At 32.4% G+C, this 25,506-nt stretch overlaps 2 protein-coding genes and 1 long non-coding RNA gene across 5 annotated transcripts; 2 read left to right on the top strand and 1 right to left on the bottom strand.

Annotated features, from left to right (window-relative positions):
• Positions 1-3,539: 3,539 nt before the first annotated feature.
• LOC105172335 (RING/U-box superfamily protein) lies at positions 3,540-22,556 on the top strand. 3 transcript variants are annotated; one of them, XM_088885820.1, is made up of 8 exons: positions 3,540-3,719; positions 5,469-5,563; positions 12,945-13,024; positions 13,139-13,194; positions 13,301-13,413; positions 15,310-15,368; positions 21,715-21,806; positions 22,226-22,556. In XM_088885820.1, the coding sequence occupies exons 1-8, from the start codon at positions 3,611-3,613 to the stop codon at positions 22,270-22,272; spliced, it is 651 nt and encodes a 216-aa protein (XP_088741946.1). In that variant the 5' UTR covers positions 3,540-3,610; the 3' UTR covers positions 22,273-22,556. The 3 variants fall into 3 exon arrangements, with proteins under 3 accessions (XP_088741946.1, XP_088741945.1, XP_011092018.1); XM_088885819.1 differs by lacking the exon at positions 22,226-22,556 and adding an exon at positions 21,882-22,194; XM_011093716.3 differs by lacking the exon at positions 22,226-22,556 and having other exon boundaries at positions 21,715-22,194.
• LOC148785219 (serine/threonine-protein phosphatase 7 long form homolog) lies at positions 8,465-9,590 on the bottom strand (the record flags this gene model as incomplete). Its single annotated transcript, XM_088885884.1, has 3 exons — positions 8,465-8,973; positions 9,033-9,239; positions 9,309-9,590. Coding segments are annotated over 3 exons (969 nt in total), but the record flags the coding sequence as incomplete, so codon positions are not given.
• On the top strand, positions 9,602-12,373 carry LOC148785218 (uncharacterized). Its single transcript, XR_016067810.1, has 4 exons — positions 9,602-10,764; positions 10,847-11,038; positions 11,119-11,551; positions 11,627-12,373. It is a non-coding gene; the product is annotated as an uncharacterized LOC148785218 (long non-coding RNA).
• Positions 22,557-25,506: the final 2,950 nt, after the last annotated feature.

The raw sequence follows: 25,506 nt of genomic DNA, 5'->3' as shown, positions 1-25,506 counted from the left end.
TATTAGCTTCAAATAGCTTAAAATTCGAGAAAGGATAATGCAAAAAAATGAGAGTTTGAGGATAAGAGTGATGTTACCAAAATTCTACACAAGACCTCTATTTGAAGGCTTGTACAGAGTTGGATACTGGGTTAATTGCTGAGTTCTATACGCCATTAGAAAGCACTTTGAGTTGGTTGTCGTCCAAAGCAAACCATTTAAAATTTGGATAAACATTGACTAAGATACATAAGCTGGACTGAATATCGCCATATCTGCCTAAAAATTCGGGAATTGGTTGTTTGTGGATTTTCCAGCCTGTTTGTTACCGATTTACTTGGAACCACCTAAGATATTTTAGAATGATGTGTACAAATATGTTGACAAGCTATGTGATATGTCCTCCAACTATATAGTGACGTGTTTGACTAAAATGGACTCATTTCTTGGGTTTGCTAGTTCAATAAAGCAATTGGTAAGTCTGTGGCCTTTTCTTTCTATTTGATGGGCTTTACCTATCCTGTTGGTGGGCTTTATCTGTCTCGATGATGAGCCAACTGGGTTCTTAATTGGTTGGACTAAAATGCCTAACTTGCAGGCTTGACCCAATAAATTTAGGGGTCTCAAATCCTAAATTTCTAAGATAAGAATATGAAATTCAAATATTAATATTATTTTTCTTTTCTTTTGTTGTTTAGTTAATAGTATATTCAAATTTGTATTATTATATTGTAAAATTCAAGAACACTTAAATTTTAATTAAAAGCTGAAAAAGAAATATTTTTAATTGAAAAACAAAGGCTATGGCAACTTCTATTTGATAATTAGAAGCCGTCGTTAATTGATAAAGCTGCATTTTTTACATTTTTTTAAAATTTATCTTATGTTAACTTCTGACAGTAAATTTTATTATAATTTGCAGATATCGAGGCCAAATTCTCAAAATTATGGTGATAGAAATTTAAAAAAAAAATGCAATTAAAAGAACAAAAGAAAAGATTCGGATATTCGATGAATCGGGATCGAATAGCTAAAATAACTACCTGAATTTGGGTAGTCGACCTGACACCCATCCTTACATATGGTGTTAGATAATGTGGCATGCTTGTCCGAACACAATTGGACACTCTTGCACAAAGTATTACCTATTTTTCTTGAAGTATGTCGTGTTTATTCTTGAAAAGATATATTTTGAGAAGGAAGAATTTGAGGAATATATATTACTCAAATTCAAAATCTCCATCCGATGTGAAATACTTAAGATTGCATTTTAATTGGAAATTTTGACATTATGAATTTCAAATCATGGTAGTAATTAATTTAAAATTGTTTGAATAGTTTAAAATTTGAATAATTTTAAAATTTTTAATTCTAATTTTGAACTATGTTTTATTAAATATTTATAAATTTTAAATTCTTTTCAAATGGAATAATTTAACATCTTTTTTTCAAATCCTCCCCTCAAATTCAAATGTACCCTAATAGAAAATTTAAGGGAAAAAGAATTTGGGTATTTAATGTCAAATAAAATCAACAAGAATATAAAACTTGTTTGCTTATTTTTTCATTTTTCAATTTTCAGTTAAAAATATGTGCTTTTAATTTTGTATAAGTTTTTATATAAAAATGAGAATATATTTGAATTTATTAATAAAATTGTGTTTTATTCTAGTCGTATTAACTAAAAAATTTCTATTATTAGTAATGTCAAATCACTTGATATGAAAAAATATATTATTAATTTATGAAATTAACGAGTTAAAAAATATTATATATATATATATATTTATGTATATAAAAAAGTAATGATTAATATAAAGATTATAAAAAAATCTTTTAAATAAAAGTACTTATAAACAAATATATTTTTAATTTAATTAATATTGCAAATATTGAAAATTAAAAGTTAAAACATAAACCAGCAGCGTGACTTTTCGGAAAATAGAAGGATAGTTATATTTTGCAATTCGAATTATGTCTGTCTTTACACTTCGGCATTTAAATTTTGTTTTGTATCAATTTATCATTCAACTTTATAAAATTTGTACTTTATCATATATGATCAACTTTTTTTTGTTAATTTTTCTGCTGGAAAATATCACGTATCGTGTATATATGAAAATATAACATCACATAATATTTAAAAATCACAAGTGCACTGCATGTGATGTTTTTTGATAAAAAAAATTAGTGAAAAAATAGTTATAAATGACAAAATATAAAATTTTATGAAGTTAATACGATAAATTGATTAAAAAAAAAATAGATGACATAAAACAAGGACAAAATACATGAAACCCCCATGTGTTTTAAAAAGTACGCAAAAAATTACCCCTTGTTTTAAGAATAGGCTAAAAACCCCTCCTGTTTTGTTTTAGTCAGTAAAAAACCCCCATTCTATTAACAATTAACGGAAAGTGGAAGAGACGTGCGCTTGTTGCTTTTGGTAGTCATTTTCTGCGATTTAAATTCATATTTAATGATAATTTAGACTAAAATACCCCTCTATGAGTCTATATAATATACAAAGGGTTTTTTGGCTTGTTTTGTGTCTTCCTTTTGTCATTTCAAACCCTAAAAATAAGTATTAAATTTTACTATATTAAATTTAAATTAAAATATTAAATTATATTAATTCATTTAATATTAAATATTAAATTATATTATATTTAAATTCAAATAATTAATTAAAACACATATTTAATTACAATAATTATTATTAATTAGCCAAAAATATTTAATTATTATAATTATTTAAAATATTCTTAATTAACTAAAATATATTTTAATTAATATAATTAAAATCAATTAAAAAATTAAAAAAGAAAGAAAATATGCTAATTAGACAAGTTTCCAGCATCGTCCGGACGAATTTCCAACGACCAATGGTACCATTAGAATCCTCTCTTCAAGACGAACATTTTCATACATTCAATTTGAGTTTTCGTCAATCATAGAGAGTGGCTCAAGCAACGATCGTCTAACATGTTTGTCGTTGATTCGTCTCCGTCCGATCGAATCTCGATCTCAAACCATCACCATCAGACTCGTCTCTTCAAGACGATTCTAACGAGACTGACCTTACTCAATTTGGTAAAAAAATTATAGAGATATGATGATTTTAATAAAATCTCATCGTCGGCGGCGAGATTTTGGGGGGGAGGGGGGGAAGCTAGGGGTAAAGGGATAATAATATATTTTTAAAATTTTAAATTATTTATATATAATATAATTTAAATAATGTGTTGAATCTAGACCTTTCATTTTTTAAAAATCTAACGGTTAAGATTAATTGATTAGATCTAACGATTAATATGTGATTAAAAAATATCCAACGGTTACTAAACTAAGAAATAATATATATTAAGTAAGGGTATAATGGTTATTTTATAAAAAATTAACACCGTTAGTTGGATTTAATGAAAAGAGGACGATTGAGTTAAGTTTTACAAAACACATGGGAGCTTTTAGCCTATTCTGAAAATAAGAGGTTCTTTTTGAAATTTGTTTCAAATACAGAGGTTTTTATGCATTTTGTCCCATAAAACGATCATATACCAAAATGTAATTAACCCAAAAATGAAACCGTACTTCGCAAAAGTACTACTTTCCACTCTTTCCGTCCGTCAGGATGGCTGAAGCTCAAAGCTTGACGGACTCCTCTTCCGACGCGAATCCGAACCCCTGTCCCATTTGTCTAGCACCAGTCACTCAAGATTCTTATTTGGACCAATGTTTCCGTAAGGCTCCATTTCTCCACACATACGAATACGTATTAATTTGACTGTATTGCAGCTATTGCTTGTTAATTTGTACTCTTGTGTTGGGTCAATTTTGTGTATTTTGCAGCTTTTGCTTATTCAGTTTCAAATTTAGATGCTTTTTCTTTGTCAAAGGTGAATTGCTGCTGAACTTGCTGTTTAATTTCTTCAGTTGTGGTTGAAAGCTTTATTTCCTACAATTTGCAACATTACAATGAAAGAAATTGATTGTGCTGCTTGTTGTATTTGATGGGTATTGCTAAACTGTGAGAGGAAGAATTCTCTCAGATCGAATTGCTACCTATGGTATGAATTAATTGGATGGGGGTGTATAGAAACTAATGAATGGTGAATTAGGTTAATGGATGCAACGCCCTTTTGAGACGCAATTCATTAGTTGATATGTTTAAATGTTTGATGTTGGAAACAAGCCTTTTATTCTCTTATTATCTAGGTTAGTACTAGATTTGACATTAAAGAAATAACGTTGAAGAACATGCTTTATGCTCTTGAAATTACTCCTTGATAACAAAATCAGAACAAGAAATTGGATTTATGTAGTCATCCCTTTCTTTGCACTTGCTGAGTATTTTGGTTTTCTTCCTTCTGCAACCTTCAAATTTTCTTTTCTTACTCTTCACCACTGATTTAGAGGTGTAAGGCTTTGGGTGGATTGTAAGCCTCAGGTGCTGTCCGTATGCCCAAATAATCATAATTATAATTCTAAAATTGAAAGGATTATTAAGAATGTTAAAAGAATAGGCCAACACATTAAAGAAATAGAAAATGGTTAAATAATTATGGATTGTAAAAGGTATAATATAAATAAGAAGAACAAAAATTTGTAGCTCGTGAGATAATAGAAAAGTAATTGTTAAATTATTTTCTTAATGTTAGAGTTAGGAAGTCAATGGAAGTACTTTCACAAGGAATTATAACAGAAGAAACTAGAGCATTTATTATTTTTTAAATAGAAATAAACCTGAAGACACAAGTGAATAATAATAAAATGATAAGAAAAACATAACATTTTATAGATAACTTGACTAGTGTGATTAGGTCTTCTAAAATCAATGGGCAACTCAAAATATTTATTTGGGAAGGAAAAAGAGTTGGAAATGAATAGTAGAGATGAATGGTTGAAAGAGCTTATTTTCAAGTGGTAAATCCTTTTGTCTTAGTTAGTAACTTTGAATCTAAAATAGTTGTTTACAACAATCTAGTTAAGACATTCCTTGTTCAATGACTTGGGATGGGGCGTTCTGGAACACAAAGAGCTTTATAGCCTAAGCGCCTTCGAACACCCAAGAACCTTGTGAATTGATCAATGTAGTCTAGGATCTCTATAACCACTTAAATCAACTTAGTGAAGGCATTTTATGCATGAAGGACATGTATAGTATCCAGACATTTAAGTTGTTCGGTAACCCCTTTGTCCTTAATATTTGATGGATGCAAGGTGGGTGAAATGCCAGGCAAATGCTCCTGAACTTACTAATGATGGTCTTCTAATCTTATGATGATGATACGAGTTCTATATATCGATTTGGAGGTTCATGTCCAATATTTTAACTTCTAATTTCTGATGTAGCTTCTGCTAAACTTGTTCTGCTCTTGAGGCCTTAGTTTAAGCTGTCTTCATGAATATGGTCATTTGATACTTGACCTAGAACGCAAGATGGATTATGTTGTCTAAAATTTTGTGATGCTTACCCTATAACGTTGCAGATAAATTTTGCTATAATTGCATCATAAGATGGACTAACACAATTGCAAGAAAGCAGTCCCGTGCACCTTCATCGTTGAAGTGCCCATTGTGCAAGGTTAGCAACTCTTGGCTTTAACATAGTAATTTATGCTAATCTAAGTTGATTGAAAATATTCATTTGCATATTACTGGACTGTGCAAGTTTTTTCATGAAATTATTTTGGTCAGTGACTCGGTCTTTTTAATTTGCTTAGATATTTTGAACAAATTATTTTATCCCTGGGACTTGTTTCATTTCAATTTTACGTAAATCTGTATTTGTAAATAATAATCCTATCAATGCAAATACTTGAGGGATATGAAGTTTTGACATTTGGTTACGATGTCAAGATTGATAGCTAATAATCTCTTACAATTAACTTGCAATAGTCCATCATTATCATAACGTTAGATGTTTCCTACAGACATAAAACCTGGCCCTTCCATTTTAATCCTTGAACTTGAAGTGCACTTATTATTTGGGCGAAAATTGGATTATAAGTGTGTGAAGTGGCCAAGTCATAACACACCAATTTCTCTTTTCTGTATCTTTAAATTTTTGTCCTGGGTCAAAGGCCCTAATATAAAGTGTCATGATGTCTATTGTCCTCTCTGAAGGTGTATGGGACTTTTTTAATATATAATAGCATGGTTGCTAATGTATCTAATCTTCTCTTTAGTTTCTAACATAGAAACCGAAAATGGGTGGGAGAAGAGATATAAGATGAATGTTGACACGTACGCTACTTTAAACACCCATTTACCAAAAGGAAAAGCAAGCCTAATGATGCATTCGGATGAAAGCACCGGATAAGAATGAGCAAGAAGCTCTAACTTGAGTCCTTAAAGTAATCTAGGGCTCTCTTCAATCTCTAGAAGTCTGTGGTTGACTATGAAAGAGTACCAAATCATGGCATCTAGTTTATCCTATTTTTAGAAGATGGTTAGAGCGGAAAAATCAAGATTTTTTGATATAGGAGTTTCTCGTGGCTTATTGATAATTGTATTTGTTTGATATCGTAATGGAAAATCAATTGTGATACATGAATATGTGATAGACCATGTGTTTATTATGATGTGAGAAAACTCATAAACTCTTCATTCTGAGTCTACTATTCTTTTGGTTCTCTGGTTGGCGGATTAAGCTGAGGGCTCCCCTTGATGAGTCTCAGTGAGCCCACTGATTGTGTAGAAACTTGGAAATTGTAAAAATTGAAGTTCGGAGTATTTGTAAAAACTAGTGAGAAATATATAAAAACTAAATTGGAAGTGTTCGGGAAAAAATCACTTTTAAGAAGAGCTCAATTGATTAAAAACCATTTTTTCTTTATATGTCAAAAGGATACTATTTTTTCTTGACATTTGCACTTGTAATTTGTGAATGTAATTGTTTCTGAAAAGATAATTAAATTTATTTCATTTATTATATTTATTTTTCACTTTTGAAAATATTTTTTTCATTTATATTATTGGAATATTAAAAAGTAATAGAAAACATTTTGTTCGTTAGGGTTTGATTGTGTCATAGCTCTATAATTCGGAATTAGGTTATCATTAAACTTAATTTCTAATTACACAACATTCTCAGGAACTAATATAATTGTTCATCGATGTGTGTTATATAAATTTGCATAACTGTAAAAAAGATACGTCTTTGTTAATTAATCTTAACAACTTAGCTCATATTTTCCTATACATAGGGACAATATCAAATAATTTAGGAAATCAAATATAAAACTTCTTAAATATTAAAATTGTGACTATAAACTTCAATAGTGTTAAATCATTCAAATTATTTGAAAAACCTAGTATCAACTCTAGACGTTAAGAGCTAAAAAATGAATTGAAGGGTGTAAGTTTGGATTAAAATTATTATAATGAGGATAAGTTAATCCAATATGGAGTTGAGAAAAGCCAACTAGCGAGTTAATTAATTTTTTATTATAAAAAAAAAATTATTTTATTATAATTTTATTTAAATAACTAACATAAACATGACGAGTCGCGATTTGAAATCGCGACTCGTCATTAAAATAAGGCCAAAAATTGCAAAATACCTGAAGTCGAGATTTAGAATCCCGACTCCAAGTCGGGATTTAAAATCCCGACTTGGTATTTTCCTTTTTTTTTCTTCGTTTAATTATATATATATAATTTAATTTATATATAATTAATTTTAACAACATACTAAAATCCAAAAATTAATAAAATTAACATTGCATTAACTTAAAAAACTACAATTAAGGGTACAAATGTAATAGTTATTTATTTTGTACAATTGTAAAAAATTACATTAAATTATACAATTACAAATATAAAAAATGTCCACCCGTTGCACAATGTCGTCTGTGGCGTTGACGTCTAGGTCTTCTTATTTCCTCGCCCACATTTTGAACTGGCTCATTTTGCGCCTCATTTTCATCACCACCAAACCGACTTGATGTTGTTGCGGAACTTGACTCCACATTGTCACGATATGCACCAAATGATGGAAATGGAATTGGTGAAATATTATATCCTTGTGTATATGGTTGATTAAACCAAGACCAAGGTCAAGAGAATAATCTTGTGTTTGGTTTGACATATATGGAGTCGATTGAAACCAATCACCTTGAGACGGTTGAGGCATATAATAATTCTGAGACGGTTGAGGTACGTAATAATCTTGAGGTGGATATACTGTAGAAGGACCAGCTATATCCACCCCAATATCATGACGTTCAACTGAACCAGTTGACATTCGGCTATAACTTCTTCTTTGCCTGTGGGATGTTGTGCGTGCATCATCGGATGGAGAAGCAATTTGTTGTGGCTGTTGGGTTATAGCTTCCTTGATAATATGTAACCCATGTTCAAATCTATCCACCAATTGACTATATCCTTCGATATTTGGTGGTCTAGATCGACATAAAGTTTCAAGGGTATTCACCTCATTTGCTTGAAAAATGTAGAAAAATAATGAGCCTTGTGTTGTTAAAAAATATATATAAAATAAAATATGTAATATTATATAACAACGTACCACAACTTGCAACATATGTGCTTCTCCAGGTTGTACCCGCTTTCGACACATCTATCAGTAGATGACGACACGAAATTTCTTGTTATGTTGTAGTACCACTCCCAATAACCTTGTTTTGTTTCCTTTTTATTGGAAATGAGTGGCCTATGTACAACCGTGTCATATCGTCTTTGCCATCTAGTGATATATTGTATGTGTTGAAGGGACCAATCTGTGCCTGCGTGATTTTTACGGGAAATCTGATGGAGGCTCATATCACGGGTATCCGTCGATTTTAGTACATTCTGCCTCATTCCGAATTGCCGAACAACCCGTTCGGGACGATGCATTTCAACTATTGCGTAGAATATCAATGGAACGGATGACCTCCATAATTGGGGGTTCAATTCATCGGCGTAAGCCATAATGACATCCGAGTCCATGTCATACGGCTGCCATATGAACTGTAATAAATACAAAGATGTAAATTAATACGAATTTAATTCACGGCATAAATATACGAATAATATTAAAAATAAGTTACCTGATCCGCCTGCATCTCATCTAATATTTCTCGTATGACTCGAACAGTTCCCCGAACTGTAGTGGTGAAACTGTGCTGACAATTCCAAGTAGCACCATATGGTGCTGCTGGGAGCCAGCGATTGTTGTCCATTTGGACTTGGCCCATAAATAGCCGTTGGACACCAAGTCCAGGACAAAGTGGCGTAATCCGTGACCATGCCCAAATCTACACGAACAATACAAATATGTGTTATTAATTAATATTAATAGCAAAAAAAATGTGCAAGAGTTTTTAAGTCAATTTTACCTGTAGCAATTGCAGCGCCCCACCAATTGCCGCTTTGCCTTTTGTGCTGGCATTGCATAATTCGCGATATAAAAATGCCAGCACAGCACTCCCCCAACTATAGTTCCTCGCGGTTTCTATATCTTCTAATTTTGATAGATATAGTAATGAGACATAGTTACTTGAGAAATCTGGGCACATCAATCCTCCAAATAGAAGTAATGCAACGGCACGTGCGTACTGAACGACGACAGCTTGGGGAGTATTATAAGTGATATCGACCGCCGCCAAATGAGATGTAATTGCGGATGTCTGTAGTCTCGAGCCCATCAACACATTTGCATCCAGGCTAAAGCCTATGTAAGTTAGTCAATATTCTTGCCATTGTTGTGTTGTGCGGTCGAAATCAATTCCAGTCACCGACTCGTCGTCTATTGGGAGTGCCCATATTATTTGAATATCTTGTAGGGTAATTGTGGCTTCCCCTACACGAAAATGAAAAGTGTGCGTCTCCGATCGCCACCTCTCCACTAATGCAGTGATGAGGTGTTGATTTAATTGAAGGCGTCCGCACCTGTAAACTCCATAAAATCCTATTTGGTGTAGGATTTCTTGTACACGTTCGGACATTATTTTGGTGAAAATGACTCCAAAAGTTACCACCCGCACGCCGTGAAATTAGTACTGCATCTAGGTCACCTTCCGGAATATCGTCGGACCTATGTTGTGCTTGTTGAGATAAAACAGTTCCATCACGAGGTCCATACACAGACGCCTATCCATTTGTACGAAAAATAAATTGAAAATAACATCACAATAACTGTAGTTGAATGTAGTGAAAAATAAGATGGCACGAGAGTTATGAATTTTACAGTGAATTTCCACCACCCTTCATCCGTCCAATTTATAATGATGGATGGGGGTGGGTGAAAATTTTTATTTTAATATTTATATATTAGATATTATATATTTGTATAATATATATTTATATATATGATATATATGTAAATATATTGACTTACAACACAACAATGACAATTGATTTCGACCAGTCAACAAGTGGTCGGTGACTGGAATTGATTTCGACCGCACAACACAACAATGGTAAGAATATTGACTTACTTACGTAGGCTTTAGCCCGGATGCAAATGTGTTGAAGGGCTCGAGACTACAGACATCCGCAATTACATCTCATTTGGCGGCGGTCGAAATCACTTATAATACTCCCCAAGCTGTCGTCGTTCAGTACGCACGTGCCGTTGCATTACTTCTATTTGGAGGATTGATGTGCCCAGATTTCTCAGGTAACTATGTCTCATTACTATATCTATCAAAATTAGAAGATATAGAAACCGCGAGGAACTATAGTTGGGGGAGTGCTGTGCTGGCATTTTTATATCGCGAATTATGCAATGCCAGCACAAAAGGCAAAGCGGCAATTGGTGGGGCGCTGCAATTGCTACAGGTAAAATTGGACTTAAAAACTCTTGCACATTTTTTTTGCTATTAATATTAATTAATAACACATATTTGTATTGTTCGTGTAGATTTGGGCATGGTCACGGATTACGCCACTTTATCCTGGACTTGGTGCCCAACGGCTATTTATGGGCCAAGTCCAAATGGACAACAATCGCTGGCTCCCAGCAGCACCATATGGTGCTATTTGGAATTGTCAGCACAGTTTCACCACTACAGTTCGGGGAACTGTCCGAGTCATACGAGAAATATTAGATTAGGTAACTTATTTTTAATATTATTCGTATATTTATATCGTGAATTAAATTCGTATTAATTTACATATTTGTATTTATTACAGTTCATATGGCAGCCGTATGACATGGACTCGGATGTCATTATAGCTTACGCCAATGAATTGAACCCCCAGTTGTGGAAGTCATCCGTTCCATTGATATTCTACGCAATAGTTGAAATGCATCGTCCCGAACGGGTTGTTCGGTAATTCGGGATGAGGCAGAATGTACCAGAATCGACAGATACCCGTGATATAAGCCTCCATCAGATTTCCCGTAAAAATCACGCAGGCGCAGATTGGTCCCTTCAACACATACAATATATCACTAGATGGCAAAGACGATATGGCACGGTTGTACATAGGCCATTCATTTCCAATAGAAAGGAAACAAAACGAGGTTATTGGGAGTGGTACTACAACATAACAAGAAATTTTGTGTCGTCATCTACTGATAGATGTGTCGAAAGCGGGTACAACCTGGAGAAGCACCTATGTGGTACGTTGTTATATAACATTACATATTTTATTATATATATATTTTTTAACAACATAAGGCTCATTATTTTTCTAGACTTTTCAAGCAAATGAGATGAATGCCCTTGAAACTTTATGTCGATCTAGACCATCAAATATCGAAGGATATAGTCAATTGGTGGATAGATTTGAACATGGGTTACATATTATCAAGGAAGCTATAACCCAACAGCCACAACAAATTGCTTCTCAATCCGATGATGCACGCACAACATCCCACAGGGAAAAAAGAAGTTATAGACGAATGTCAACTGGTTCAGTTGAACGTCATGATATTGGGGTGGATATAGCTGGTCCTTCTACAGTATATCCACCTCAAGATTATTACGTACCTCAACCGCGTCAAGATTATTATATGCCTCAACCGTCTCAAGGTGATTGGCTTCAATCGACTCCATATATGTCAAACCAAACACAAGATTATTCTCTTGACCTTGGTCTTGGTTTTAATCAACCATAGACACAAGGATATAATATTTCACCAATTCCATTTCCATCATTTGGTGCATATCGTGACAATGTGGAGTCAAGTTCCGCAACAACATCAAGTCGGTTTGGTGGTGATGAAAATGAGGCGCAAAATGAGCCAGTTGAAAATGTGGGCGAGGAAATAAGAAGACCTCGACGTCAACGCCACAGACGACATTGTGGAATGGGTGGACATTTTTTATATTTGTAATTGTATAATTTAATGTAATCTTTTACAATTGTACAAAATAAATAACTATTACATTTGTACCCTTAATTGTAGTTTTTTAAGTTAATGCAATGTTAATTTTATTAATTTTTGGATTTTAGTATGTTGTTAAAATTAATTATATATAAATTAAACTATATAAATATAATTAAACGAAGAAAAAGAAAAAGGAAAATACCAAGTCGGGATTTGGTATTTTGCAATTTTTGGCCTTATTTTAATGACGAGTCGCGATTTCAAATCGCGAGTCGTCATGTTTATGTTAGTTATTTAAATAAAATTATAATAAAATAATTTTTTTTTTTTATAATAAAAAAATTAATTAACTCGCCAACTAGCCCTCAAGATGCTTTAACTTTTGTTTTAAAAATGTTCTTTTCTTGAAATATCAAATGCAGATGTAGTGCTCGAAGGCACCCAAAACAACTTTTTTAAAAATAGAAGTTGGCTCTTTTTAAGGTATCCCAAACACTCCCTAAGGCTCTTCAATAACTTCTTAAACAAAAAAAACAAAATGTAACTGTCCAAAATCGTAAAACTAACGTACGAAGCCATATATACTTTGTTAATTGCTATCAATGACTAATTCATTCTCTTTCTACTCCTCTTTTTAGTTCAAGTTTGCCTTCATATTAATGTTCTTTTTATCTTGCATCAGACAGAGAACTCTTCGATTATTTATGGATATGATGGAACTTCTTTTCAACAGCATTATGTTGGTAAAGATATGGGGAATAGGTAATATATCGGCTTCAGCTTGAGTGTATATCTATAATATCTTAAAGATACCTTTTTTCTTAAATTCCTGAATTGCAACACATAGTTGTTTATTAATATATTTTGTTTCTGCAGTGAATTCTTTTCAGAAGCCCACAGGTATAGATTGAAATGCTACTACACGGAACCAGGTATTTTATTTTGTTGTTTTTTGAGAGATTGTTGTACTAGTATGTTAAGATTACCATTAATGACTTAAGATACTGATACCCTCTTTTGTGATCGTTGGGGGGACAGGTAATATAGCAGATAAGCTACATGTATCACGTTATTGGAAGTTTTGCAAGTATCTACAGCAGAACCGTTTTCTGCCAGACTGGTTAAGAAGGGAAATTCAGGCTGTCATGCAGGTTTTGTAGTTATTTTTGTCCATTTCTTCCATGCATCTCTTGGTGATTAAGTGATTACCCAATTGAGGATAGTTCACCATTTCCTATTTTTCTTTATGGAGTTAAATTTGGAAATGATTCTTCAAGGACAAGCTCTGGTAAGGTCGAAATAAGTAACCACTAAATGGTTATATCATGGGGAAAATCTAGTTAATTGAAGCAATTTCCTTGATTATTTAGTACACTGCAAAATTATGTAACTCCCCACCTACATTAATCCCAACCTCCCCTAGCTCAATTTCTTTTCTTACATAAGTGGGTGCTATGGGAACCCTTTCTAATTTTGTGAAACAACACAGTCAAGTGCAAAGCTGTATGGAAATCTAGTCATCTATCAAGAATGCTAATTTTCTTGTTTTGCCTCTTTAACTTGCTTATTTAGTACTTGTAGGTCCTTTTTTCCATTCAATAGTGTTGCAAATATTTGCAGCTATTCATCTTAGGTTCCATTTGGTTATTGGAATGTTCATTCTAGGAAACACCATTCTTACTGTTTTTTTTCTTTGTGTTTGTTTGGGAAGGCAAGATTGAAATTAGGATACCTGTCTTGAAAAGGCTATTTTGGCAAAGTCCTGGAGATCCCATCTTTAGCTTACACCAGGAAATAGAATATTTGAGGTGGACCTGGAAAGAAACAGAAAGGCTTATCAACAAATCTAGTGACACCACCAGTTCCACTGCAATCTTTCACATAGGGTCTGAAAACAAACCAAGCTACAGGATGCTCAACATTCAATGATCGTAAAAATCTAGTTTGATGTTGACTTGTTAAACAATACAAACCAAACATATGCTTCATAGGATTTGGACCTCTCTATTCGAGCTTGACTACACTAGTAAAAAGATGATCAAATATGTGAAGAAATGTCAAACTACTAAAGTCAACAGATGTTAGTCAATAGAAGCTTTTTCAAGTTTGACTCAATTGACAATGAATATAAGCTCTGACACAATTAGTGAACTTGATAGAAAACCAAACAAGCTTGATAGTTATGTGTTTTGACTCGACTCCATTAGTTGAAACCCCTACAGTTACTAGTTACTGCTGTCCACAACAGACATCTTGTCTCTCATTTTGCATCTTCTCTGTTCTATTGCAGCATATTTAGTTATAAACCTTTGATTCATTGTCACAGCAGAGTTGATGTAGGTAAACATAGATGTCACATATATGATACCTTATATCTTCTTTTATTGCCTTTTGGTTGGATTTAATCCACCTATCTCGCTTAATGTTATTTCCCTTCATTGTGCAAGTGAAAATTGATTGGGTTGCTTACGTATTTGAAATGTTGGGTTTTCCAGATTAATGAATTAATGGATGGTTGTTTTGTTATTAAGAAAGTGGACATGGTAGCATGGTGTCATACGAGTGACAATTGGCAATTAGATATAGGATGTGGTTGTCCTTGATAGTAGGAAGGGTGGAGTTTGGTTTTTGATGTTTTGACAAATTGAGTCTGTTTTTCTAACATTTGCTTTAAAGTGAAAAATGAGAATCAGTACTCCTTTAGCTTAATAGAATCCCATTCTGGGAAATTGCCTTCTTTTTCACTTTATCCCATGAACTGAAGTAGGTGTAAATAGCTTGACTTGATGATACATCAGAAACAAAACATGGATTTACAATAATTTGGCAATTATCGTGTGTGGTAATCACGATTGAAATAAGGAAAGTGTCTGTTTTGCAATTTAGCCATTTCTAATTGCAGCTGTTCAAAGTTGTGCCGGTATGCGTCCTTGTACTACCCAAAATATTGAGCCATTTCTAGTTGCTGTAGTTCAATGTTTTGTCAGTATATGTTGTTTTACTCCCCTGAATATTATAGCTTACCAAATTGTTCACTTCTTCTGCAGGAGGAGGATGTAGACATTATCATGCATCACATACTTGGTGTGATTGAGTCATTGAGAAGGTATAATGTTGTCTCTATCTATATATATAGATATACTATATATAAAAGTATGAATCTCTCATGTGTTTGTGCTCATTGTGAAAAAACATTTACATCCTTATTAGAATAATCTTCTAAATAATAAACCAAAATTAGTTGTAGAAAGATAAAATTCTATTAAAGAACACTATTTAAGAGTCATAATTCCTCTAAACTACTTGAACATTAATGATAAATATATTCAATTGAAAATAAATACATAGGCAAATACTATTTCCACATGATTAATTTTTAGAAGTTATTTTTAAATATTAAAAATATTAATTTAGGCAGAGTAAAATTTAAATGAATAGCACTTGAATAATATCTAAAATATTAATATAAACTTAAAAAATTAAATATATATATATAGGAAATGATAAATATCATGACATTTTAAATAAAAATTATCAATCCTATTAAATTAGAAATGCTTTTGAAAAGTTTAAAATGGGTGACGTCTAATTCATTAATTCTAAAAAAATATTATATTTTTGGTCCCATATGTTAGGGCCTTTTTAGTCCTATTTGTTACGATTTTCTCATATTGCATCCATTAAGTTGAAAGCTTATCAATTGTAGTCCTCACGTGCATTTTTCAGCCAATTATTAAAATAGTCATTAGCATTTTCTGTACATGTTTCAATTTAGTCTCATTTGTTGCAATTTTCTCACATTGCATACTATAAATTGAAAACTTTCTCAATATTATCTGAGCATTTTTCATACATTTTCTATACATTTTTCGTTAATTATTGAATGAAAAATACACGTAATAACTAACACTGAGGAAATTTTCAACTTATGACATGTAATTTTCACATAAAATAGTAACCATTGTGACTAAATTGAAAAAGGCTTTAGCATATGCGACTAAGAATACGATTTCCCTTGATTTTATTTTAGTATGAATTGTAGAAATTTATTTTGAGGTTGTACTTAACACGTGCTTTTGATTTTATCATAATATACCAGAGGTAAAATAATACTATTAAATACAATTTATTAATAAATATATAATAGTGAGAATGTCTTGAGCGTTTATTCTTATTGTAAAAAAACATTCGTACCCTTAATGGAGTATTTCTTTGGATTTTGATACTTCCATTATATATATATATATATGTGATTGACCATATAACTGCATCAATGTTATATCATACTAACTTTTAACATAATATATATTTACAATTGTTACAAAATTTTACTCCTTATTAATATATATTAGTTTTCAACTTCTCATTAAGGAAACAAATAACCTAAAAATAAAATATAACATGATCAGTCAATAAAAAGAAGAATAATATGAAGTAACTATTTTGCCATTGGGAGATTGCATAGGAGAATTATAATTTAAATTGAGTTTGGTCAAATATGAACCAATTATACAACAAATATAATAAAGTTATTATGTAATTGGTGTATAATTTAAGAAAAGTGAACTATTACATGTCAAATATATCATATTTTTTGTATGATCTGTTATATTCTGACTAGACTTGATTTAAATAACTTTTTTATTGTACATAATACAAATTTGGGATGTTAAATGTGAACAATCATCATTCTATAAATCTAATTTCCATCTTGTAGTAGCCCAAGCTGACAACTTACAAATTTAGAGACCAAAGTGAGGAAAAAAAAATCTAAACTGATTATTTTATCCTCAATTATAATATGGTCAGAGGTATCATTTTGAGGCAAAGCTTAAGTTTAGGGATGTTAATGTCAAGAAACGAAATTGAGAAACTAAAGTGATTTTAAATGAAAATTTAAGAAATCAACTATAATATTTAATTCTAAGAAGCAAGGAAAAGATATGGTACTTCTAATTCATCTAAACTACTTAGAAGATGAATGATATATCTAACTAAAAGATAAATAGACAAATAATGTTTTAACACGCTTAATTTGCTCGGTAAATCTTAAGTACTTACAAAAAAAAAAAAAAGAAAAAAATTACTAGGGTAGTAAAATTTAAAATGAATAGCATATAGTAACATGTAAATATTAACCCAAAGTTCAAAACATAAAATATAATATAGATTAAATATCTGCAATTTTATTAAATTAAAAGTATTGTTGAAAAAAATTGAAATCAAGTGGCTTCCAACTAATTAATTTTATTTTAATATTTATATTGGATAATCATTTTTAGATTGTAAATTCTTCAATGATATAATGGACATATCATTTTAAGTATACTAACAAGTGTAACTTATATTAAATATAAAATAGTGAGAATCTCTTGACTGTTTATTCATATTGTGAAAAAATATCCGTACCCTTATTTGTAGCCTTAATGGGTTATATTGTTAATCTTTTATTAAATGGAACCTTTTATAAAAACAATCTAAAAATAAGGAGTTTTGACTAATTATTTTTTTTTATGTTGATTTTTTTAATATTATTATTTTTATTTTCATATTAATTGATTTGGTATAAGATAATGAAATATGATCATTAGTAAGTACAAAATACAAGATTTTAATTTTGGAGAATATTTTTTTATTTAGTAGTATCAATTAAATTTGAAAAGTGAATTACAAGAAGTAAATAGTTTCTTAGAAATTAAAGTAATTATTATCAATTTATTTTGAAAATATAATCGTATAATACTAATGTTTCAATGACATAAATATAAATAATATACTTAATATTTTTATGACTAATTATAATAATATATTTATTTGTAAATATATATTTGTACACGTGCATTATATCAATGGGCTAAAATGTTTTGTTCTTTTTCCAATTCGAAAAACTTCCTTGTAGTTATGTTAGTTTTAGTTGTATTTATGTAAATTTCTATTAGTAAAAAACCTAGTCTTGATAACTTCTTGAATTAATAAATATATTAAATGAAACTTTTGAACTTAGACAATCTTGTGATAAAATATTTGACAGTTAATTGAATTATTTAAAGGATAATTACATTTACACATTTTGATTTATCATCTGTTTATACAAATCACCTCTATATTTTAGATAATTACACATACACCTACCAAAATTTCATTATCACTTACACAGACAATCCTTTACTTTTTTGAAAAATTATCACATACCCTAAAAATGTTAATATTATTACACAAGCTACCTCTATTTTTTTGACTATCAGTGATAGTTTCTGTAATTAATGCAAAAGACAAGGGTGGTTTGTGTAAATAGATCCTAAATCAGGGGTATGAATGTAATTATCCCTTGTTTAAATTCATTTCCAGAAAATTCAAATTAATTTTTCAAGTACAACCTTGGTTATATTTAAGCTAAATTTAAATATATATTGTATGTACATATTTGTATACACTATTAGAGTATGATCCCCATATAATATTTATTTTATTTTAGATTTTTTCTGTTCAAAAATATCTCCAAAATGAAAAAGGCCATTAAAATATTAAATGGGTACTTCATTAATGAATTTATTAAATATTTAGTTCTTGTAGAGTGTATTTTAAAATCTGTAAATTTAGGTTTTTAAGAGGAATAAAATACTTAGATAGATCTTGTTATATACAAATTCTATTTTACATGCAATAGGAAAGACCCCGTAAAACAGTACAAAAACTAAAAGTATGTAAATTTATTCAGGTGGGACTAATAACTATTCTCTCTCCCTCTTTGCTCTTTTTGTTAATAAATAAATAAGTTGTTAATTTAAAAATGTAATTTAATAATTTTACACCAAATTAACTAAAAGACACTAAAAAAGATAATTATAATTCCAAATAATTTCACTAAATTACTAAATTATAATTAGATGCTAATCCGATTATAAATTATATAATAAAGAATATCAGTTTTGTGAATTCAGAGTTTTGGATAGTTTCCATATATTTCTTACTCATGTATAGAGTGTGTTTATATATTATAATGCATTTGATTGCCGAAATGTGTATAGGCTACTAGCAAGTACACTAGCTATCAAACAAAATAATTAGTATCAACCCCACGAGGATTTAACGAAATAATTAACAAAACTATAACTCATCTCTAATTATCTATGGACAATCGAAAATCGAATGATAAACTGCTACTACTGAGAGAAATTACTAAAACGAGTATAGTAAATACACGAGTCGGAGAAAATTCAAGAATGGATGAAATGCTAAGGCTATAGGTCCATTTAATTGACCCTAATGAGTTGTAACAGTGACGAATTAATCTAACAAACAAATATTTTCATGAGCTGATGTTCGTTTTGAGTTGATCTAAAATACTCTTTCAAGTTATATCAAATCTATTATTATCAATGAATCAGTGGATTCTTCTTTTATAAATCTTGTGATGATAATGCATTGAGATCAGGTAGAATCATGCATATGTATGCCTACACAGTATTTATTTCACACCACAAATTACCTTGTCCACTATGCAGAATCCCCTTCCAGTAATTTAATCTAAGAGGTGATCAAACTTTCAAATTATTCATGGACAATTCAAAACAACGTTGCATATTAGTCCTAAAAACTATTCAAAACATTATCTCAATTAGGCTTCTCAAAGCTTTAACAAAAAGTAAATTAATTCATATTAAATCTAACACAATGAGGGAAAGTTCTGAAAACTAATGGAATAGATAATTGGGCTTGAACGGCTGTCATTCCAGTGCCGGGTCGTCTTCTCCACTTGTCTTCTTGTTCTCCTCGTCTCTTCTCAAACGTGTGTTCAGTGTGTTTCTCTAGAAAATTAGCCAACTTTTGCTGCCTTTTGACTTTTCCATTTATACTAGTTTCTAATGATGGTAGGAAAGGTAAGAATCCTCATACAATCAAACTTTTATTCTTTACTTCCTAATCTTTTTCCAATCAAAATTTTAAGAATAATTACAAAGAAAATAGTGTGGCCCTACATAAATTTAAGAGCTGCAAATACGTTGAATCCTCAATTTTGGCTCCACTGCATATGTGATAACCTGTGGTCACAGGTTAGACTTATTATGCTTCTGGCTACTAGATTTTTGATAACCAGTGGGTACGGGTAAATCTAGATGCGCTTTTGCTAAGCCAACCGCTGATGACCCGTGGGCATGGGTTAATTTGAATGTAGTCCACTGAATTCTTTCCTTTATATCACTTAAGCTTTTTTCTTGCAAAACTCTTCTTTCTTTGTGAAAACACTTACAATACCACAAATATTACAGAAAGCAAACATCATATCTATCAAAACATGGAGAAATTAACAAAAACTACACCATACAATTTCTCCTAATCAGCATTTATAATACTCTTTAAATAAAATTTTGAAACATTATAAAAAACCCAGACATTTTTTAACTTATTAGTTAAACAAACACAATGAACTGGGAAAAAGATGAATGATATTAGAAAAGAAAAAGTAAATGCTATTAAAATTCACTATAAACATAGTCTAGGAAAATCCTCAACAAGTGGTTATTTAATGCAATGAATTATGTATGATTAAATTGAACTAATAAATAATAAGTAAATATTTTTTTGAAGAATTTGTGTGCATAGTCTAATCAATGTACTATATATAATTTGTCATGATAAAATTTTAAAGTCAAAGATTAACTTGATGTGGACCTCTTTTGTTGTCTTCAATAGAAAAAAGCATAGCATTTGTGTTTTGATACATCACCATTATCAATTTTATTTCAATTAATCAATAAAATTTTCAGTCAAAAAAGATATAAAAAATAAGAAGAATGATGCTATTGTCATGTATCTCTTCGAGATCACCTCAGTCTTTTAGGCTTTATTTGAAACTAAAATATAATGAAAAGAAATAAAGAAAAATGAAGCACTAATTTTGTATTGTTCAAAATAAATTTTTTTTCTCTATAACAATGCAGGTACTAATACGAAGTTAAAATACACTATTTGAGAGACTAGAATGTGAAAAATGGGTCTACAGTGCACATAATTCTTTTTAATTAGATCTATAAAAAATTTTAATTTGCTCAAAACTTTAGAAGAATTAAACTACTCCTAGTGAATACTATAAAAGAATATGAATCAGATAACTAGAAGTATCTAATATAATTCTAATGAATGTATATATCTTTTGTTGTTCTTTTATAATATTTTGTTATGAAGACTAAAATGTTCATTAACTTATCGTTTTTATTATATGGCATATTATATATAATTATCATGTCTAAAATAATTATACTCCACCTCCAACGCATGTGTAGTTTACAAGTTTGGTCGAATACGAGTTGCACAACCGTTGAAGCAAAGTCAGTTATTTCCCTATATGGAACATTAATGCGAAAAGATTTTCTTTTATGCTAAGTAACAAAATTGATAATTACCATAGTTTCTGGAGTTTTTTGTTCAAAACCACCCCTTCAATGGTGCAGTGATTGGTTAAAAACGTCAAGACCTTCAACTGAAATGGTGCAAGAAGAGTTCAGAATGGTGCTATCAAAAGCAGTTAGACCTTTTCTAACAGGTAGAACCGAAAAATTTGTCAATGAGTTAGAGCTGTTTCTGGCCTCAGGTCTGAATATTGATGCCTTTGATAAAGCCTATATCAAGCATTTAGGTTGGAGAATTCCTGAAATAAATGAAAATGACGATGGAGAACCACTTGAGCATACATCTGTACTTCCGTGCTTGTACATCCTTGATGAAGATTCTGATGGAAATTGAGCATTTTCGCCTTAATAATTTCTTTTTTTGTCTCACATAAGGAAATGGTTTTCGTTTTGAGGCAAATAAATCTCAGTTGTTACAAGTAAAATGTTGTCTTTTCTGTGTCTTCTTAATGTTAATTGTCCATAGCCTGTCCCTGGACCTTCTGGAAAAATAATACAAAAAAGCATTTTGATGCCTGCTAATTTGATCTTAGTTCATTGATTTGAATTCTAGTTACACAAAGTGTTGGAGTTAATTGCATTTTGTCTCCCTGGGAGTGATAGACGCAAAACCCTCGTGAACTACAAAAAAGTGGCCCTAAACTTTTAAAGAGGAAGCTTGCTGCCTACAGCACCAAGAGACATCATTGCCCTTCCTCAAAAGTTATAGAGTTGCATTGCCATTTTTTTTTGTTTTCTACCAGGTGGATTTTTTGTTTACTAGTATATTATGAAAAGGTCATGTTACATGTGATTCTAAATGCGATAAATCAGAAATCCTGTATCCTGCGTTAAGCGTGAGACGAAGTTTATGTTGATGAGGGAATAACTATATGTTTTCTTTCTCTTGACAATAAATTGATTCATAAATGGATCAAAGTACTGAATCAGCCTTTCACCTATGAGTTTGTTAGGTTGACCCCAGACCCTTCTCCACCTAGTGGATGTGTAATAGGGTTATATTCTTTTTTTTCTTTGGGTAAACGTAATTTTCATTAATAAAAAAAAAAAACACATAATAGTACAACAAAGTTCTTCAATTGGTTTCTACCTCAACAGGCCAAGGGATACGCCATAATCTAAATAAGGCACATGTACTAACAGACGTGGCTAGATTAATACTAAGGATGCGCTGTCTGACATCTTCCACAATCAAGAAGGCAACCGTGGCGGGAGTCCTCTTCATGCTCAAATCTCCTCAAGTTCCTTGCTCTCCAGATGTGATAAACACATGATGCTAGTAAAGCTCGGTAGGCGAGGTTAACAATGTGTTTTCCCCTCCATTTTTGTGATGCCCATTCGATATCAGTCGTTCAATCTCTGTTGGGCCATGAAAAACGCACCAATGTGCGAATCTCAGAAAGACATCGTCTGCTAAAACAGCATTGAAAGAAAATGTGACTATGGGTCTCCGTCGCACCCACATCACACAAAACACAATCGTCGAGGTGAGAAAGCTATGTTTTATCCGTCGTTGGCAGTTTGCCCAAAATTGCCATCCATAAGATAAACGTGTGACGTGGGATCTTACATGAGCCCGAAAGTAGTGAAGCCCATCCTACTTTCGGCCCTGGTGGATCAAATAATCGAATAAGGGCCTGTGTCGTAGGTTTCCCGCTCTAAAATCGCCAGACTATACGATCCTGGCCTCCATGGATGTGGGGTAGTGTGTGTAAGATCTCTAGGCATTCAGAATCAGTGAAAGGAGGCCATTGCCAAGCACCCTCATCTTTGTAGAATGTCCCAAGCTCATACACCCTGTGCACTTCGAGGGTACCTATTCGTATTCAACATCCACTTTGCATGGTGATTCTCCTCCATCGTCATTTGGGGTCAGAATAATAATATGCTTCGGTAATTTTGAATTGATGTCAAGTATGACGCATACACGAGCGAAGTCCAGCCTCGTGCATGCCCTCGTGATGGCGTCTGGGTACAAGGGTTTTCCGACTCCGCTTGCCACTGTACTTAGTCCTTCCGTTGTCCATCATTCCACAGGAAGGTGGCGTAGCTTAATCCATACGGGTACTTAGGTGTGCTTCAATTTTCTCATTGCCATCCCTGGCTCCCATTTCTGTAAAACTATAGGTTGACCCTGAAAAAGCCATGGACCTCCCTCAATAACTTCCTCCATATCATTAACTGTTTTAAATTGGAAGAAGAAGAATCTGTTAGCCGTGGAAGTAACCTCTCGTAGTGTCGGCCATATTGATGAGACATACTCTTTTAGGTGGTGGAAATATGGTTTTTTTCCAAGAAAATATCCAACCGCCGTCGTCCTCCATCTTCTAGACCCATCCCTGATAGTTTCTGTTGTAGGACGTACAATCACCTCGCCATTTTGAATAGTAGGAGCCACATACGACAAAGTTTTTCGCGATGAATTATTAAATGCATGTGCGATTTTATCATCAAGCATGGTATCATCAGGACATGCATGCAACGGGATATTGCCCACGAAAAGTCCGGTGTGGGAATTGGGTACCTTCCTCGCAAGAGTTTTCGATCAACATTTTTCCCAAAATAGAGCTCACCGTAGCGTTTAAAGAAGCTGTCTGTGCAATTTCAGTTATTGTCGGATCAACTTTTGCCGGACTCTTCAAATTTTCAGACGAGAAAGACGCAGCAGCAGAAAAATTCTACACAGTTCCTTCCCTCGCCGCCGATGACCCCTCCTCAGTACATTTTCCGGCCAGAAGTTCAGTAGTCGCTGTTAGTAAGCAGCGCCATGCCTTACGAATCATCGGCGTCGCCTGTTGCCGCTCTAGTTCACCACTCCCGAACTTGGACTCCCACCGGGTTTTTAGGTTGTTCAGTGCATCCATGGAGTCCTTGTCTCCATCCACCACTCTGTTAGCAAGTCGAAAGAACTCCTCAAAGTTGAAGTTCACCTTGGAATCAATGTCTCTAGCCTCCATGAAGCTCAGTCGCGCATCAGTTGGCAAAACACCAGTGGCAGTCCCTGTCGTTTCAAAGACCGAGCCTTCATCTTCTTTGTGCAAAATCTATTTTTCAGCTGGAATCTCGCTGCCTACGTCACCTTGCCGTCGACCACCACCCTCCACGACTGTCCCAGCGTCGGCCGTACCTCCCTCCCCGTCACCCAAGTCGCCGGCCAGAGTTTGCAGAGAAGAGGAAGACATACTTGTTTTGTTCTGTAGCTGTGCGCGTGGGGGTAGGTGAGAGTCGCGTGGGGGTTGGTGAGGTGATGTTATGTTGTTTTCTATCTCTATAGCTTCCTGCGAATGTTGATGGGTTGAAGCGCGGTGGAATTTCTTTATCCTCTTGCGAACAAGCGGAGCGTAATCGCCGATAGCACCTTCTTCTCCATTCAAAAATCTGGGCACTTCAGAGAGGGGTTTCTAGAGAGAGAAATATTTGAAGTGCAGCTGTGTCTTTTTTTCTCAAGGCGCTTTTTGTTTAGGGTTATATTCTTATTAACAGGTGGAAGTTGTGATCATGCTAAGATTTGATGACAGATGAGTTTGTTGAGTTCTCCATAAGGATTTACTCATCATTATGGTAGTTTTGGTACCATTTCTCTAATGAAATTTCATCCAGTGCTGGACCTGTCCGTCGGCTCTAGAAATATGGATTAGTTTTCTATTCCATGGCGTATCTTTTACTCTATTTAATATGTACATATCATGTATATAATGATATTATGTATTTTATTTATGTAAATACTTTATATAGGTGATGAATATATATTAAATGGAGTAAAAGATTCAACAGATTGGCAAATTGATAAGATTAGCGTGCTATTGTGGAGTCGAAGGTCGGGTGTAACCAGTG

This window comes from Sesamum indicum, linkage group LG10 (genome assembly GCF_026168435.1).
Source record: "Sesamum indicum cultivar Baizhima isolate 11 linkage group LG10, ASM2616843v1, whole genome shotgun sequence".
NCBI lineage: Eukaryota > Viridiplantae > Streptophyta > Magnoliopsida > Lamiales > Pedaliaceae > Sesamum > Sesamum indicum.
This window is presented reverse-complemented; position numbering and strand designations above follow the sequence as displayed.

Excerpts from the sequence above, each read along its gene's own strand:
- LOC105172335 (XM_011093716.3), top strand. The coding sequence starts at position 3,611 with ATGGCTGAAGCTCAAAGCTTGACGGACTCCTCTTCCGACGCGAATCCG. Across the intron at positions 13,025-13,138 it reads GGTAAAGATATGGGGAATAG|TGAATTCTTTTCAGAAGCCC; the intron begins GTAATATATCGG and ends TTGTTTCTGCAG. Across the intron at positions 15,369-21,714 it reads GTGATTGAGTCATTGAGAAG|TGATTGGTTAAAAACGTCAA; the intron begins GTATAATGTTGT and ends TCAATGGTGCAG.